This window comes from Odontesthes bonariensis, chromosome 7 (genome assembly GCF_027942865.1).
Source record: "Odontesthes bonariensis isolate fOdoBon6 chromosome 7, fOdoBon6.hap1, whole genome shotgun sequence".
Lineage (NCBI taxonomy): Eukaryota > Metazoa > Chordata > Actinopteri > Atheriniformes > Atherinopsidae > Odontesthes > Odontesthes bonariensis.
Window position 1 is genome coordinate 19,872,122 of NC_134512.1, and position 14,918 is coordinate 19,887,039.

At 39.5% G+C, this 14,918-nt stretch overlaps 2 protein-coding genes across 2 annotated transcripts; both read left to right on the forward strand.

The window, feature by feature from the left end:
- Positions 1–653: 653 nt before the first annotated feature.
- On the forward strand, positions 654–4,683 carry LOC142384027 (sodium/potassium/calcium exchanger 1-like). The gene is made up of 6 exons (XM_075469937.1): positions 654–999; positions 1,123–2,101; positions 2,863–3,105; positions 3,195–3,284; positions 3,421–3,578; positions 3,688–4,683. The coding sequence occupies exons 2-6, from the start codon at positions 1,373–1,375 to the stop codon at positions 3,938–3,940; spliced, it is 1,473 nt and encodes a 490-aa protein (XP_075326052.1). The 5' UTR covers positions 654–999; positions 1,123–1,372; the 3' UTR covers positions 3,941–4,683.
- Positions 4,684–7,976: 3,293 nt separating this feature from the next.
- Positions 7,977–14,116, forward strand: LOC142384688 (sodium/potassium/calcium exchanger 1-like). Its single transcript, XM_075470989.1, has 7 exons — positions 7,977–9,038; positions 9,956–10,064; positions 12,523–12,611; positions 12,802–13,071; positions 13,175–13,264; positions 13,475–13,641; positions 13,749–14,116. The coding sequence occupies exons 1-7, from the start codon at positions 7,977–7,979 to the stop codon at positions 13,996–13,998; spliced, it is 2,037 nt and encodes a 678-aa protein (XP_075327104.1). The 3' UTR covers positions 13,999–14,116.
- The last annotated feature ends 802 nt before the right edge of the window (positions 14,117–14,918 follow it).

Below are 14,918 nucleotides of genomic sequence, written 5' to 3' on the forward strand. Positions count from 1 at the left end.
CTGTAAGACGACCAAGCATAACTTTCCACTCAATCCCGGTGTCGATGAGAGTGTGTTTTCTGCATTTTCATTCTGGTAAGTTACAGACTTTTGTGTGCTGAGGTAAAGATCCCCGCCTTCACAAGAGGACACTGTCAGTTGGAAGCAAGGGATGTCTCAATGGGTTAAAAGCGGAGGACAAATTTCGTGTGTATGCATGTATACATGACAATAAATCTGATCTTAATCTTAATCTAATGTGGAAAATACAAGGAAAATTGCCCATCTCCGAATTCACGTGGAAAGGGCGATTGGAACTGTCAGAAACAATACACCTTTTTGTCAGCAAAAGTACCTATCAACATAGTTTTGCCATGCGAAGGTGAAGACAAAACATTCTTTGACAAGATTGTGTCTGTATGTTGTACTCTGACCACCATGAGCAGGAGTGTTGTGCAAAGTTGAAGTCGTCTGAAATAAATATGCTTTGAGATACAGCCAAGTGTGTGTGTTTCATTATTTATTTACAAGTAGAGTAACATGACAAAAGTGTAAAGTGTCATTAGAATTGAAACTGTTGCAAAGTATAAGCACTGACACCACATACTATATACGCAATTATGTCCGAAAGGGTGAACTTAGGCAGTAAATCTTCGTCGACAATCCATTCCTTGCTCGGTATTTCATAAGGGTCCAGTCCGTTTATAACGCCAATCTTCTGTATGTACCAATCTCTGGCTTCCTTCTGTAATGTATCCCGGTATATCCCACATCCTTTCTTCGATTTTAACATGCTTTTCTCTCACTTTTTGTTCCTTGATCTCTGTCTTGCCTCGGTTTGTTTACGATAGATTGTGCATTCAATATGGCGACCATATCCCAGAATGCAACGCGTGTGCCCGAGCCCTATTGGACGGGTGTTTTTGCACAGAACAGGAAACGCCCAACAGTAAGTTTGCTCAAAAAGTAAAACTTCAGACCTTTGTCAGACTCCTTCATTCTTTTATCCAATATCTGACGGTGAGTTTGAGAATAAGATATTGCAGATTTATGTTTATGGTGTGGATTCGTCCAACGTCTGGAGTTTTTTTATTAAAGTATTTGTTTACTTGTTCTTTTCCTTTTACCTTTGTATTTCTAAAGTTTATTAGCCCAGTGAGACTGCGTTTTATGAAAAAACAAAATGAATACTTCAAGCTGGATGCGACTGCTGCTGAGCCAGGTTCAGTTTCGCCTCTCTGGGATAGTCCTCATTACCCTCTTCCACCTGACCACCAGTGCCCAACTGAATAATCCGTTGCCAATACCTCAGACTGGTGAGGATTTTGAGAACGGCTCAGAAGTAGGCATTAAGGAGACTACAACAGAAACAGGAATGCTTTAGGAATCTCAGATGTCCTCCGATGGAATGGCACTGGAGATGCCTTTGAGACATTATACCAACAAAACTCTACCCTCCCTGGAGACATCAACACCCACTCCAACTCCCTCTGTTATTACCATCCCTCCAGTATCTCCAGGTGAAGTTCCACATATTAACAATAAATACCCTGCAGATCTTTTTTCTCTCGATGAGCGCAGACGAGGATGGGTGATCCTTCACATTGTGGGGATGATGTACATGTTTGTGTCCCTTTTAGTTGTGTGCGATAAGTTCTTTATTCCTGCACTGGGGGTAATCATGGACAAGTTAGGCATCTCTGAAGATGTGGCAGGAGCCACCTTCATGGCTGCAGGAAGATCCATCCCAAAGTTTTTTTCCCTCTTAATGGGAGTCCTTATTGAACACAGCAACGCGAGCATCGGCTCAGTTGTTGGTTCAGCGGTCTTCAACATTTTGTTTGTCATTGGAATGTGTGGTTTCTTTTGTCGAGAGATTCTTCATTTAACCTGGTGGCCACTCTTCAGAGACACATCGTTCTACATGCTTGGCTTTGTCTTACTAATCATCTTCTTCTTGGATAATGTTATGATGTGGTGGGAGAGTGTGATGCTGGTGGCCTGTTACATTCTCTATGTCAGCTTTATGAAATTTAATGCTCAAGCAAAGCAAGCATTTAAGATGCAACTCCACAAACACAAGAGCTTTGTGAAAGTCAGAGCTGCCGAGGAATGCAAAAAGGTGAGTACTCTTATCCTTACCCTAGATCCGGTAATGAACAATTTCTCCCGTGTCCACACTCCCATCTAACAGACAATATAGTGTGGAATTGTGTTTTTTTTTAAATGAAAACAGATAAGCATATCGGCATACTTGCATCTTGCACAAAAATTGAAATAGAACAGAACTTTATTAATCCCCAATGGAAACTGCAATAACTGTTGCAGTTCTCCTGGTGTAAAATATAAAATACACCAAATGATTAGGCAAAAATAAAAGGCAGATACATGATACATTCTGAGGATAAATGTAGCTCTTTTTGCTGGGCGTAAGACGAGCAGCTTAGGCAATACATTTGATGACGTCAGAAAGTGCATCAGTATGTGAAAAAGAGTGATTGTGACATGTTAATTGCATGCCTTGTTCACCCATGTATGTTTCCTGTCTTTTAATGTTTTATGCCTAGCACACATAGTGTAGTATATCGCTGAAACAAAATACCACGTTTTGTACACTTGTGATATCTATGCTTCTGCACATGTCAGAAACAGTCATACACTTGTGAGCTTTGATGGAAAAAGCTGCTGGGTCACAGCAAAGTTATCTTTTAGTAACGTAAAATTTGTAACATCAAAGGATAAAAAGGACAGAAAATTATTATTTTACAGTAAGGAGGAAGGTATACTCCAATCACTATGTTATTTATACAGTATTTATATTTTCAGTCATTATAGAGATGCCTTTTTACTGCTGCTAATCATTTTTAGCCAAATGTTCCCAAGGAGGATGTACCTGCAGGAGAGGATGGTGCTGAAGGCTATGATGAAGATGGCAGAAATAAAAATGTCAGTGACCCCAGTGAAAATGAGGGTGATGAGAACAAAGTGAAAGAGGAAGAGGAGGGGAAAAAAGATAAGCCATTGTCTTTACACTGGCCTGACACACGGTGCAAGCAAGTCTCTTACCTCTTCTTATTGCCCATCATCCTCCCATTGTGGCTCACAGTCCCTGATGTTCACAACCAGGTGAGACTCAGAGGGATATTTTAGACCAAACCTGCCTCAAATGTCGTTTCATGATTTTACATTTCTGTGTTTCTGCTTTTGAATGAAAGAAATCCAGAAAATTCTTTGTGGTGACCTATGCAGTTTCTATTCTGTGGATCGGAGTCTTCTCCAACCTCATGATGTGGTGGGCCCATCAGGTCAGGTCTTATTGAAACAGTGCTGGTGTATTGATATAAGATTTAGATTTCCTGCTGAATGAGACAAGTCGTGAAAACATGGTAGTAATTCCTATGTATCTGCTTGGTCACTGGTTTTATTTTTATTTTTTTGCAGGTGGGAGAAACTTTTGGGTCCCTATATATTTTGCCTATTCTGGCAGCAATGACATCCAACCCTGACCTCATTACCAGTGTGATCGTTGCTCGTAAAGGCCTGGGGGACGTGGCTGTATCCAGCAGTGTGGGCGGTAACATCTTTAACATCACTGTGAGGTGAGTCCACAACCAGAGCTGCCATGATTGAAGAACAGTGACTGGACTACTGGACAGAATAATGTGATATCTTTGTCCCACACATTTTCTTTGCCATTTTATTCAAAAGTCTACCAGTGCCGTGGCTCCTGTACTCGTTCATCCATGGTTTCACACCGATGGCTGTGAGCAGTGAAGGGATTTTCTGCGCCAGTGTGCTTCTCTTCCTCATGCTCCTCTTTACCATCATCTCCATTATATCCTGTAAATGGAAGATGAATAAAGTGTTGGGTGTCACCATGCTCCTGCTCTATATACTGTTCCTGATTCTTAGCATTATGCTGCAGTATCGTGTCATAGTCTGCCCTATCGATGGGGAGTGAAGGACTTAATGTTTTGTGTTGTTTTTATGCATATGCCAAGCATAATGCTTTGATTTTTTTTTTTTATGCTTTTGTGTATACACTTTCTTATCTTTGTTATAACGTCTTGAAATGTGGACTAAAGTTGACATTTAAACTCCAAAATTAACTACTTGTTATTATGCAATTACCTACCTATGTAGTATGTGTACGTCTGCTTACATTCCAAGATTTGAACAATTAGAAAAAAACAGTAGGAATAATGGCAATACCCAGCTGGTCAGAATCCAATTAGAACATAATGTTCACTCATACCGAAGAAAAATGTTTTAAAACTGCACCAGTAAAAAGAAAACACTTTCATCTTCATTACCCAGGAGTAACATTACCTTCTAATCAACAGTTTCTGATTTGCATTCCCTCTCTTTCCCTCTGTTTGTCTGTGAATGTCTTTAAACACTCCAGAGGTTAAAGGGGACAAGCCAAAAGATTGATTTGGCCACTGATTTTTTTTGTTGTTTTTGACCACAGAAACATTGTCTTGCCTATGTAAAAGCTTCTGAAAAATGCATATTTTTCCATTTTTTCCCCCATTTTTTATAATAACTCAAATTCTTATAAAAGATTATTAAATAAGCAAACGTCAAATTCTACACAAGGATTGTTTTTAAAACATATACACAAGGCTGAAGGCTTTCTTTTTTCTTTTACTTTTAATAATCCCATTTATCGTGGTCTTCCTTCTGTTCCTGTAATATTTTTCTTTCTCTACATTATATCTTCATCTTTTCTGCCCAATCATTTTAAATCATATGTTGTTCTTGTGTTTTTTTAAATTTACAGTAAAGAGAAAGAAATGATGTAATCTGACTTATAGCCTGTACTTTGAATTATGTACAAATTAATATAACATTTAAATTGCATGCCTTATGTGGTTTATTCATTTTTTGTTTTTTAAATGTCATGAAAACAACCAAGAATTACAACAGTAATGTCAGTAGTGACATACTGCAGACAAACCAACATTACCCATATCAAACAGTAATGGAGCTTGAAGCTGGTTACAGAGCTACAAGGCTGTAGCAAAGTCCATCTGACAGTGTTTCTTGCTATGGCCTGTCCCAAAACAAAAATAGATTAAAAAAAAACTGTCAAAGTGTATCTTATGTATTAACCCTCCTGTCGTGTTCACCTACCGCCCCTTACTTTAGTGTTCCTGGTCAAAATTGACTGGTCTGTTTTAACTGCTCTTAAATTAGCACAAAAAACATTTTTCACCACCAAATATTTATTCAACATTCTTTAGCTGTGAACAATGTCTCAAAGTAGTGTTTAACATGAATTTATAGAATTAGACATAAAATAACTGCAGTGAAAATACAAATAGGCACTGAAAATGTATTACATGTAAAAAATAAATGTTCATGTTGTAGTCCTGGATCATAATGGGCTTCCTGTCCTCTGTGGTTCTCAGGATGGAGGATGACATTTCTATTCTTATTGGAAACAAATGACACAAGAGTGTGTGTGTCAGTGAAAGCAAATTTTGATGAGAGTGCCTCTCTTCCTCTAATCGATACCATTGCAGGGGGAAGTTCAGGCTTCTTCTTCCTCACCGTTCCTACCACGGTGAACTTTCTCTTCAGCAGCTCCTGACCAAGAGCACACGCGTACCGTGTTGGCCCTGGCGTCGTCTTTATGATGTTTTCTACTCTTGCTCTACTTCCTCTGTCCTGGGGGGATGAAGATCAGAGCAAGTGTCCACTGAACACCAATCTCACCTTTTGGACTGGAATGTCTCCTCAGGTGCCTGTTCTTCAGGTGCCTCTCCATCTGTTGACTGGTCAGTCGCCTCAAAGTCTGGATCAAAATCTTTGTTGTCTTCCACTTCCGAGACATCCTCCTCTATCTCTGGTTCAATTTCAGTGCCCTCTTCATCATATCCAAAAAGCTGGACCATAACCTCTTGGTCAGTCGCCTACTCATTGTGCTCAAAAGGAGTGCAAGGCAAACATCAAGCTGAGGTCTTGGGGTCTGTGTGAAGATGATACACTGATTAGTCTGGAAGGTGTGGTTTACGTGGGGGATAGGCACAAAAACGCGGGAAAGAGATGTGTACCCGCTAAAGACAGTTCAGTCTGAAATGTGTGTGTGAGTAAGTGAGTGACTTAGTGTGTGAGTGAGTGAGTGAGTGAGTTGGGGTGGTGTGTATGGGGATGTTTTCTGTCTGATGGATAAAAATAGTCTGGATACCCATTCATTTCCTATGGTGGTCACTTTTGACCGGGAACACCACAGGTATAGCTTACACTACATGTGTAACCTACCTTGGTGTTACGTGAGACAAAAACAATATTTTGTGAGGTCAAGTTAGTTCATCAGGTGATTTGATATGGATTTGTATCCCTGCTATTTATTTAACTTGTTTAACCACTGTGTCATTGACAAACAACATGGCAATATTGTCATTAGTTCAAATGAAATGTGAAAGTAAAGAAAAAGGCACAAAATTCTAGCATCCATGTGCTATGGTTTGTTTGTTGGTACATGTGGATGAAGTGGAGAAGGTCATGAATAGATTATCTGCCTGTGTCACAATAATTACACGACAATGAGAATTTTAATCGCTGGTGCACAATGGCTTATACAGATATAATGCACTTTTTTTTCTTCTCAAAAGTCAAAGCTAATCAGCAGGTGGCAAAACTGAGCATTTTTCAACACTGTTGGTTGGAAAGTTCCAGATGTTTCAACAGGTCATCACACATGTTGATTAGGCTGAAGCACAGATTTCATACTGATCCTCCCCCCTGATGTCAAACAGCTAAAAGAAGGTGACAATGTACAAATACTGCTAGCTCACTTGTTGGTTTTTGAGTACACGTCCCTGTTTGTGAAAGAGCATTTTATAAAGGCTGCGTAAAAAAAAAAAATAGTGCAGGAATTAAGACCACGGTCAAGTGAAAAGTCTAAATTTGCTTTTGAATTTGTCAAATCAGTCTGTTCATGCGGACAGAGACTATGAGTTTGTCTAAACTCCTGGGTAAATTGTGTATGCCTTTGCAATTTATCCAAACTCGGTTCTACAGGTAAGGGCCAATTTTTTGCAAAGAAGACCCTCTTCGTTAGTCTGGGTGGACGGATTATAAAACATATTTCATACTCCTGAGCAGAAAAGTCAGCTCAAAATTTAACTAGGAAGGCAGAATTATTATACATGCACAATGTATATTTTCAATACAGATGTGCACTTTCACTTCAGAATGAATTAATGTACAATCAAAGAATTCCTTTAAAACTCCCCAGTTTATAAATATCTATAATGTTACAGCTTTGCATCATAGTGCTATTAAACTAAATCTTTACGTTAAACTTGGATTGCATTGATCATTATGAAGGTATACTCACACAGTGAGAGTGAGACAATGTACCTAATCCTCTTAGAAGACTTCAGGTGTTAAGTATTATGCTGATCCATTATGAAGACTTGTTCTGTGTCCTACATAACCCTTTGGCCATTGGCAACAGTTTTTGTTTGTGCCACAACATCTAACTCTGGGGAGCTACTTTTGGAGTTTTGTACCTCTGACTTTGCAAGACTTTAATTCCATGGTAGGTCTGCATCTGTGGTTAAAATATATTGTGTAATCGCTTTTCTTGGGTTTGTAGTGTTAGTGCAGTTCATTACAACGTGACCTTTTCAGTTAATTTACTGTGCTGTCACTGGTAGTTTTGTCTTTGTTTGATTTATTCTTTTTTTTCCCATTCAGCCTGTTAATTCTCTTAAATAACCACAATAAGGCATAATCTTGACCGCCTTTATATGGGTTTTGATTCATGATTATGTATGTATATTTTAAATATTTTCTTTGGTGTTTTTCTTAAATTTACAACAGGCTGGCTTTTCCAAACAGTTGATGATGTGACATGAATCACACCACTGGAGTTTTGAATTCTGTTACCCCATGGTCTGCTGGGGAGGGAGCTGGACTCTACCAAAGCCCATTTATGCTGCTTAGTTCAATCTAAGCCATCAGCAACACTGCTTTGGAGGAAGATGCATTGTACAAGGAGGAAGCGACTGCAGCTGAGCCGGGTTCTGTTTCTCCTATCAGGAGTTTTCCTCTGTACCCTCTACCAGCTGACCATTAGTGCCCGACTGTATGAGCCTTTGACAATGCCTCAGGTTGGAGAGGATTTTGGAGAAGGTTCAACAGAGGGCCTGGAAGAGGCCACAGTGGAGCCTGGGGGGTTGGAGGAACTTCTCTCTGCAACACATGAACCAGAGCTCACAGATCAAACAACACCAGAGATGCATGCGGATGAAGATACAGATATGAATACAGATACAAGTACAGATTTCAAAGCATCCACCACCACCGAATCTCCGCTATTGCCAACCACAAACCGGACTATTGTGCATTGCATCTATGTGGCCCCTGAACCTCCTGCAGAGACCCCAACACCAGCTCCACCTCCAGCTCCTCCAGTTACTACCATCCCCCCAGCTTCCCCTGATGAGGAGGCACAGTACAAGGGTGAATATCCTGAAGATATCTTCTCTATTGAAGATCGCAGACGAGGATGGGTGATACTCCACATTCTGGGCATGATGTACATGTTTGTGTCTCTAGCAATTGTCTGTGATGAGTTCTTTGTGCCTGCACTCGGGGTAATCACAGACAAATTAGCTATTTCAGATGATGTAGCAGGAGCCACCTTCATGGCTGCCGGAGGTTCTGCACCAGAGCTTTTTACCTCTTTTATCGGCGTCTTCATCGCCCACAGCAATGTGGGAATTGGCACAATTGTTGGTTCAGCAGTTTTCAACATTTTGTTTGTGATTGGGATGTGTGCTTTGTTTTCCCGAGAGATTCTTCGTCTAACCTGGTGGCCACTTTTTAGAGATGTATCATTCTACATATTTGACCTCATCTTACTAATCATCTTTTTCTTGGATAATGTCATAATGTGGTGGGAGAGCTTGATGCTGGTGGCCGGTTATTCTTTCTATGTTATCTTCATGAAGTTTAATGTGCCACTGGAGCGAGCGTTCAAGACCCAACTCCACAAGCACAAGAGCATTGTGAAAATCATTTCTGTGGAAGAACCTGAAAAGGTAAGAACTCCTGTGACAGAACTTGTTTAGGAGTTGATATTGGGCCCTAAATCAACCAAGCCTTAAGTCTCCAGTAAAGCACTCTTAGATTTCTATGTTTGAAGACTTTTGTCTAGATGCTTATATATATGTATGTGTGTGCGTCCTTACTTTGTATCACTGGTTTTGAGCTGTAAAGGTAAAGATAATGCACTCTGAAAGACAAATTGGCGAATCAAATTTTTTTTTTTTAAATAATCTATTCTGAACCAAACACTATCACATGGTTCGGCACTATCACATGTTAAGTATTGTAACAAAAATAAATAAATAAATACGGAGTTGATGGGCATCAGGGGGAGCTTTACATTCATAAAGCTTCCCTTGGCATAGCAAATGTGTTTGGCATAAACGGTATTCAGATTACAATTCTGCTGCCATAATGCTGGACAGGACAAGGGGTTAAAAAAAAAGAAAAAAAATGTGTAAGATTATATAGCATTTATACTAATATTCAAACTACCGAAATGAAATAACTTTGGTTTTTCTCTCCCAATGAATCATTATCACTGATAAAAAAACATTGTTGCACACAGACAAATGAGGAAGATGAAGATATTACCCCTCCTCTTCCAGAGAACAAGAATCTGTTAAAGGTAAATATCAATCAATCAACCAACCAACTACGAGAGACAAGAAACACCCTGATGCCCTATTATCACTTTGTTACCTTTGATCGTTAGTCAGCATTATGCATCTTGTTTATCTTTTTGCTGTTCTGTCCATCATAGCATCATGTGTACAAGCCTCACTGTAAATGTTGGCTCATGTTCATACACTTGTTATAGAAAACGATCATCTTGAAATCCATTTGGAAAACAAATATGATGTTTCACTGTTTGTACAGTGGGTAATTGTCTTGACTATTCTTTCCCCAGGTGAAGCCATCACTTCAGCGAGGGGGCAGTTCAGCTTCTTTACACAACAGCACCATGAGAAACACCATCTTCCAACTCATGATTCACACATTAGACCCTCTTGGAAATGGTGAGTACCAAATTAGGACATTTATGGCCCTAATGGCTGATAACCGTGAACCTTGAAAACTAATATTATAAGGACTTTCTGTGGATTAAGTCCTTCTTACTGTAAAATGGATTAGCTAGATGTCCCGTATGAAGGCATCACTAAGTCCAGATTGATACTAAGCAGATAAATACCCCTCACAGTCTATAGGTGGTTCCTTTCTGTGGGTTTATTGTGTAGCATTAGAAAGAATCTCACTGAGGTCTGGCCACAGTCATCACATAGATTGTTCTACTACAACAACTAAAGTTATTGTATTGCTGTTTCTTAAAGGGCTCATTTCATGTTCGATTAGAAAAAATAGGTCAGCAGATGTAATTGTGGCTGGTCAAACAATATGGTGGTGGACTGAGATGGTTCTGATTTTCTTTGTCAAAAAATGTGTCGATGTTAGGTTAGCAAAGCTGGCTTTTTATATCACTCCATGGAAATCATACCGGAGTAATCTCGCAGTATATTTTTCTGTACTCTGGTTGCCTTTGACAAGAGCATGTCTGTGTGGCTTTGTTTTCCTGTGTTGTCTGCTCTTGGTTTGCTCAACTTTCAGTCCTCAGGGCAGCACACGATCCATGACTCCAACACAATAATCAGCTTTTGAATGAGCCTATACAATCTGGATCACAGCTGGTGATCAGCCAGAGTGCATGCGCTGGAGAAGAAACATAAGAAGTATTTGAGGCTTAATTTAATGTATGACAAGCCCTATCTGTTTGACAAGTTATCTGACTAAGCTCTCAGTTTCATTGACTTGCAAACTAGTTACTTTCCACAGGAACCATTCTCTCTCTTAAACGTTTTATTTTTCACTTGTTGCTTTGAGAAGCTAATTCTCTTTTTTATACGATCGGTGCAACACTTGGAATTTAACTATATTTGTGCTAACTCAATGTGGATTATTTTATTCTGTATATCATGAGTTGGTAATTCTTTGCACCTGCTTGTTCATGCTTCTTTCTTAGGAAAGTTTAAAGAAAAGGCTGACTCTCTGACAAATGTGGCTAGACGGAAGTCAGAATCCAAATCTCAAGACAAAGGTGAAGGTAACATGGAATAACACGATAGTCAATCAAATATAAGGCGCCTTTCATTAAGCTTTCAGTCTGATGATCATCTGGATGGCAAAGTGCCGTTTCACACAAAAACCGTTTGATCAGAAGAGTTGATTCCAAAATGATTTATACACATGCCAGATCTAATGTAGTGTAAATCAATATTTGACCATTTGGTTTGTTCTTACTGGAAACTAGATTAACAACAGACCTAAGATAGCAAGACAGTGCATTAAAAATAATGAAGATCAATTCTAACTGAGTTTTGCTAAAAAAAACTAAAAAAAAAACTTTTTCCTTTCTAAGTGCTAACAGCTAAAAGAGTTTTTGGCATGTCTCCATTTTTTCCCCATTTTTTTTTCCATTTCTCTTTATCAGTGATTCTCAAATATTTTAGGCTGGAAGAATTCCTAGCCATTACTCGGGTCTTTAATTTCCTGCGCAGATTCTGGATGGGATTCAATTCTTGTTTCTGGCTGTACCACTCCAGAATGTTGATGTCATTCTCTGCAATCAACTCTTGATCACCTCAGCTATATACTTCAGATTACTGTCCTAGTGGAAGGTCCAGTGCTGCACAAGACCAAGTTTTTCTGCCCACTGAATCTTGAAGTAGCACTCTTTCTCAAGGGTTATTTGAGAAGTAAATGGCCAGAATCTATACCTGAATCTCAACCTAAATCTGTTCAAATAGGGTGGCGGAACTAAAGTACAGACTGATGGTAGTGAGCCCTCCAATTTCAACAACGTGGAGATCGCTGCAGAAGAACAGTGGTCCAAAATGCCAGCAGATACATCCAGAAAGCTGTTAACAATCATGAGAAACATTTGACTGTAATGATGGCAGAGAATATCACCAAACATCGCTTTAAACATAGACTTGAAGAAATCTTCATTCATTTCTAACACAGTGTCTTTAGTCAGTTGTTTGTCTTTGCCAGCCCGATAAAGCACATGGAAATGGGCATAGATATGAATAATCTCAGACTTAATTGTAACTCACTTGCCTGTTGTAATGTTTGTCTTTTAGCATCCTTTAACGCTGCATGACGGCATAATGTGTTGACTTTAGTAGAGCTATACAAAGTTTATATATGTTGAAATGAATAAAACACAAAACATACATCAATTTGCATACTACATACTTAGAAATACCAAAATTCAATATGTTCTAAAGATTGGACTAAGTTAACGTAAGAAAATCAAACTTACTTATCAATCAAGGCTGTGAGTTAATTTAGCACATTTATTGCATAAAGACTCAGGACACATCTTTAGTACTGCAGTCTAAAATTGCCTCAAGTTCTTTCTGAATTTTTCCTTGAAAGAGACCAAGGAAATTAAGAAAGTATTTGGGATTCCTTTCACAGGAAGTGGGGGGAAAACTGATCAGACCAAAGAGCCAGAGGCTGCCCCAGCCGCAGACACAGAGAAGAAAGAACAGCCAGAGGACAAGAAGGTACTCCTCACCCATGTCCCGCTGTCTTACAAAACGCCCAGAAGTCAATCTTTGATACCTGTCTATGTAAGAGTCAATGTACGGAGGTACAACTTATTGCCATAGGCCCATTGTTGGCTAATTTGGTCTTGCTTTGTATCTTATTTGTGCTCCTCTTCTTTTGTCTATCATTATGTCTCTTCTCCTTCAGGATGATGTACCAGCAGAACAGAGAAGCTCAGAAGGCTCAGAAGATTCTGGCAGTGACGAGGAGGACAGTGATGATGACAGTGATGAGTCCAGTGAGGAGGAGGATGATGAAGATGAGGATGAAGAGGAAGATGAGGAGGAAGAAGAGGAGAAAGAAGATGAGCCTCTAACTTTAGAGTGGCCTGACACACGGCGCAAGCAAGCTACTTACCTCTTCCTATTGCCCATCATCTTCCCTCTGTGGCTCACAGTTCCTGATGTACGCAACCAGGTAAAAGACAGTTAGGACATAGACTCATTTTAGAGATCAGCTGTGGTTCATAAAGTTAACTTTTTTTTTTTTTTACCATTTCCCCTCTTACTTTGTCCAATAGAAATCCAGAAAATTCTTTGTGGTCACCTTCCTGGGCTCCATTATGTGGATTGCTATCTTTTCCTACCTCATGGTGTGGTGGGCCCATCAGGTCAGTTACTGCAGTTGTGCTTTGCTTTGCTTCTTCATTGTGTACATGGATACAAGGTAACTTTTGTTGAACTGAGATCTCCTAAATCCTCTTATTAAATTATTTTATTTCTGTCTCCCTGAAGCTGAATATGGTTCTTGATAAAAACATGCAAGTAATATTGCGTTTCTTTAGCTTCCATCCACGTTGAACACTGCTTTAACTTTGTAGGTGGGAGAGACTATCGGCATTTCAGAGGAGATCATGGGCCTGACCATGCTGGCTGCAGGGACCTCCATCCCTGACCTCATTACCAGTGTAATTGTTGCTCGTAAAGGCCTGGGAGATATGGCTGTATCCAGCTCTGTAGGCAGTAACATCTTTGACATCACTGTGGGGTGAGCCTTCGTAGCCTTATCTGTCATGATTTTAAAGAAACAGCCTCTGATTACACCATTAACTGATTTTTTTTGTGTGTTTTTTACCCTGCCACTTCACTCAAAAGTCTCCCAGTTCCATGGCTCTTGTACTCATCTCTCAACGGTTTTGCTCCAGTGGCCGTCAGCAGCAATGGGCTCTTCTGTGCCATCGTGCTGCTCTTCCTCATGCTCCTCTTTGTCATCATCTCAATTGCAGCCTGTAAATGGCAGATGAATAAGGGGCTGGGTTTCACCATGTTTCTTCTCTACTTTGTCTTCCTGGTGCTCAGTGTTATGCTGGAGGATCGTATCATTGTCTGCCCTGTTTCGATCTGAAAGTGTGTGCAGCCTTTTCTATATCAGGCATCCTCTCCACTTGTGATCTGAAGCTAAACTGTCAACCCTCACATGTACAGATCTCATCAGCAGTGACCAGGACATCCAGTCACGTAAAACGGCTGGGTCTGTCTCATGGAAATAGTTTTTCTTTTTTCTTTCTTTTTTTTTTTTTTACATATTTGGACCATTTAAAGCAATGCCAGCAGATAAAGGTGCTATACTTCAATAACACTATAAAGAAAATTAGATTTGTCAGTCACTAATTCAACAAAAGGTATCAATGAATATAATCTTCTTCTGCAGAAAAACCCTATCCTTAGAAGTTAGTGCTTTAACAGAAATATCAACATAATTGTCTGCAAAGAGACTGATGTCAGCTTTTTAACCAGCAACCTCCTCCATGAACGTCACATCACTTTGAAAATGTTGAAGAATTCAATGGACTGCCTGTTTAAGGTTGCACCCACAACATTTCAATTGAGTAAAAGTCTTCTCTTGGGCTGAATTCAGCTGTTTGAAATATTTTCCACATGTAAGAATAATTTTAAGTATTTGGAGAACTTTCTTATCCCTTGTTGAATTCACAAGTACCCACAGCCTTTCCTCTTAAATCCCCACAGAGCTCTTTAGACCTTTACATGTTGACAGCACAAACTTAGCAAAGAGATATGAGCTCCTCCATGTCTGAAGTTACAAGACAGGTTCCATCTGTGACTCCAAATATGTCAAAAGATCAAGTTCCAAAAGATGTACTGACTCTTTGACTCGACCGTCTTTAGAGACCATTCAGAAAGCTACAGTAGCTGCTCTGCATTGTTGCCAGTGACATGTTTGGTGTACCAACAGCAATAAACATACTACAACATTTTATAGAACCCAATACAGTGTATATTTAGTAATGAAGGCAGCATTGACAT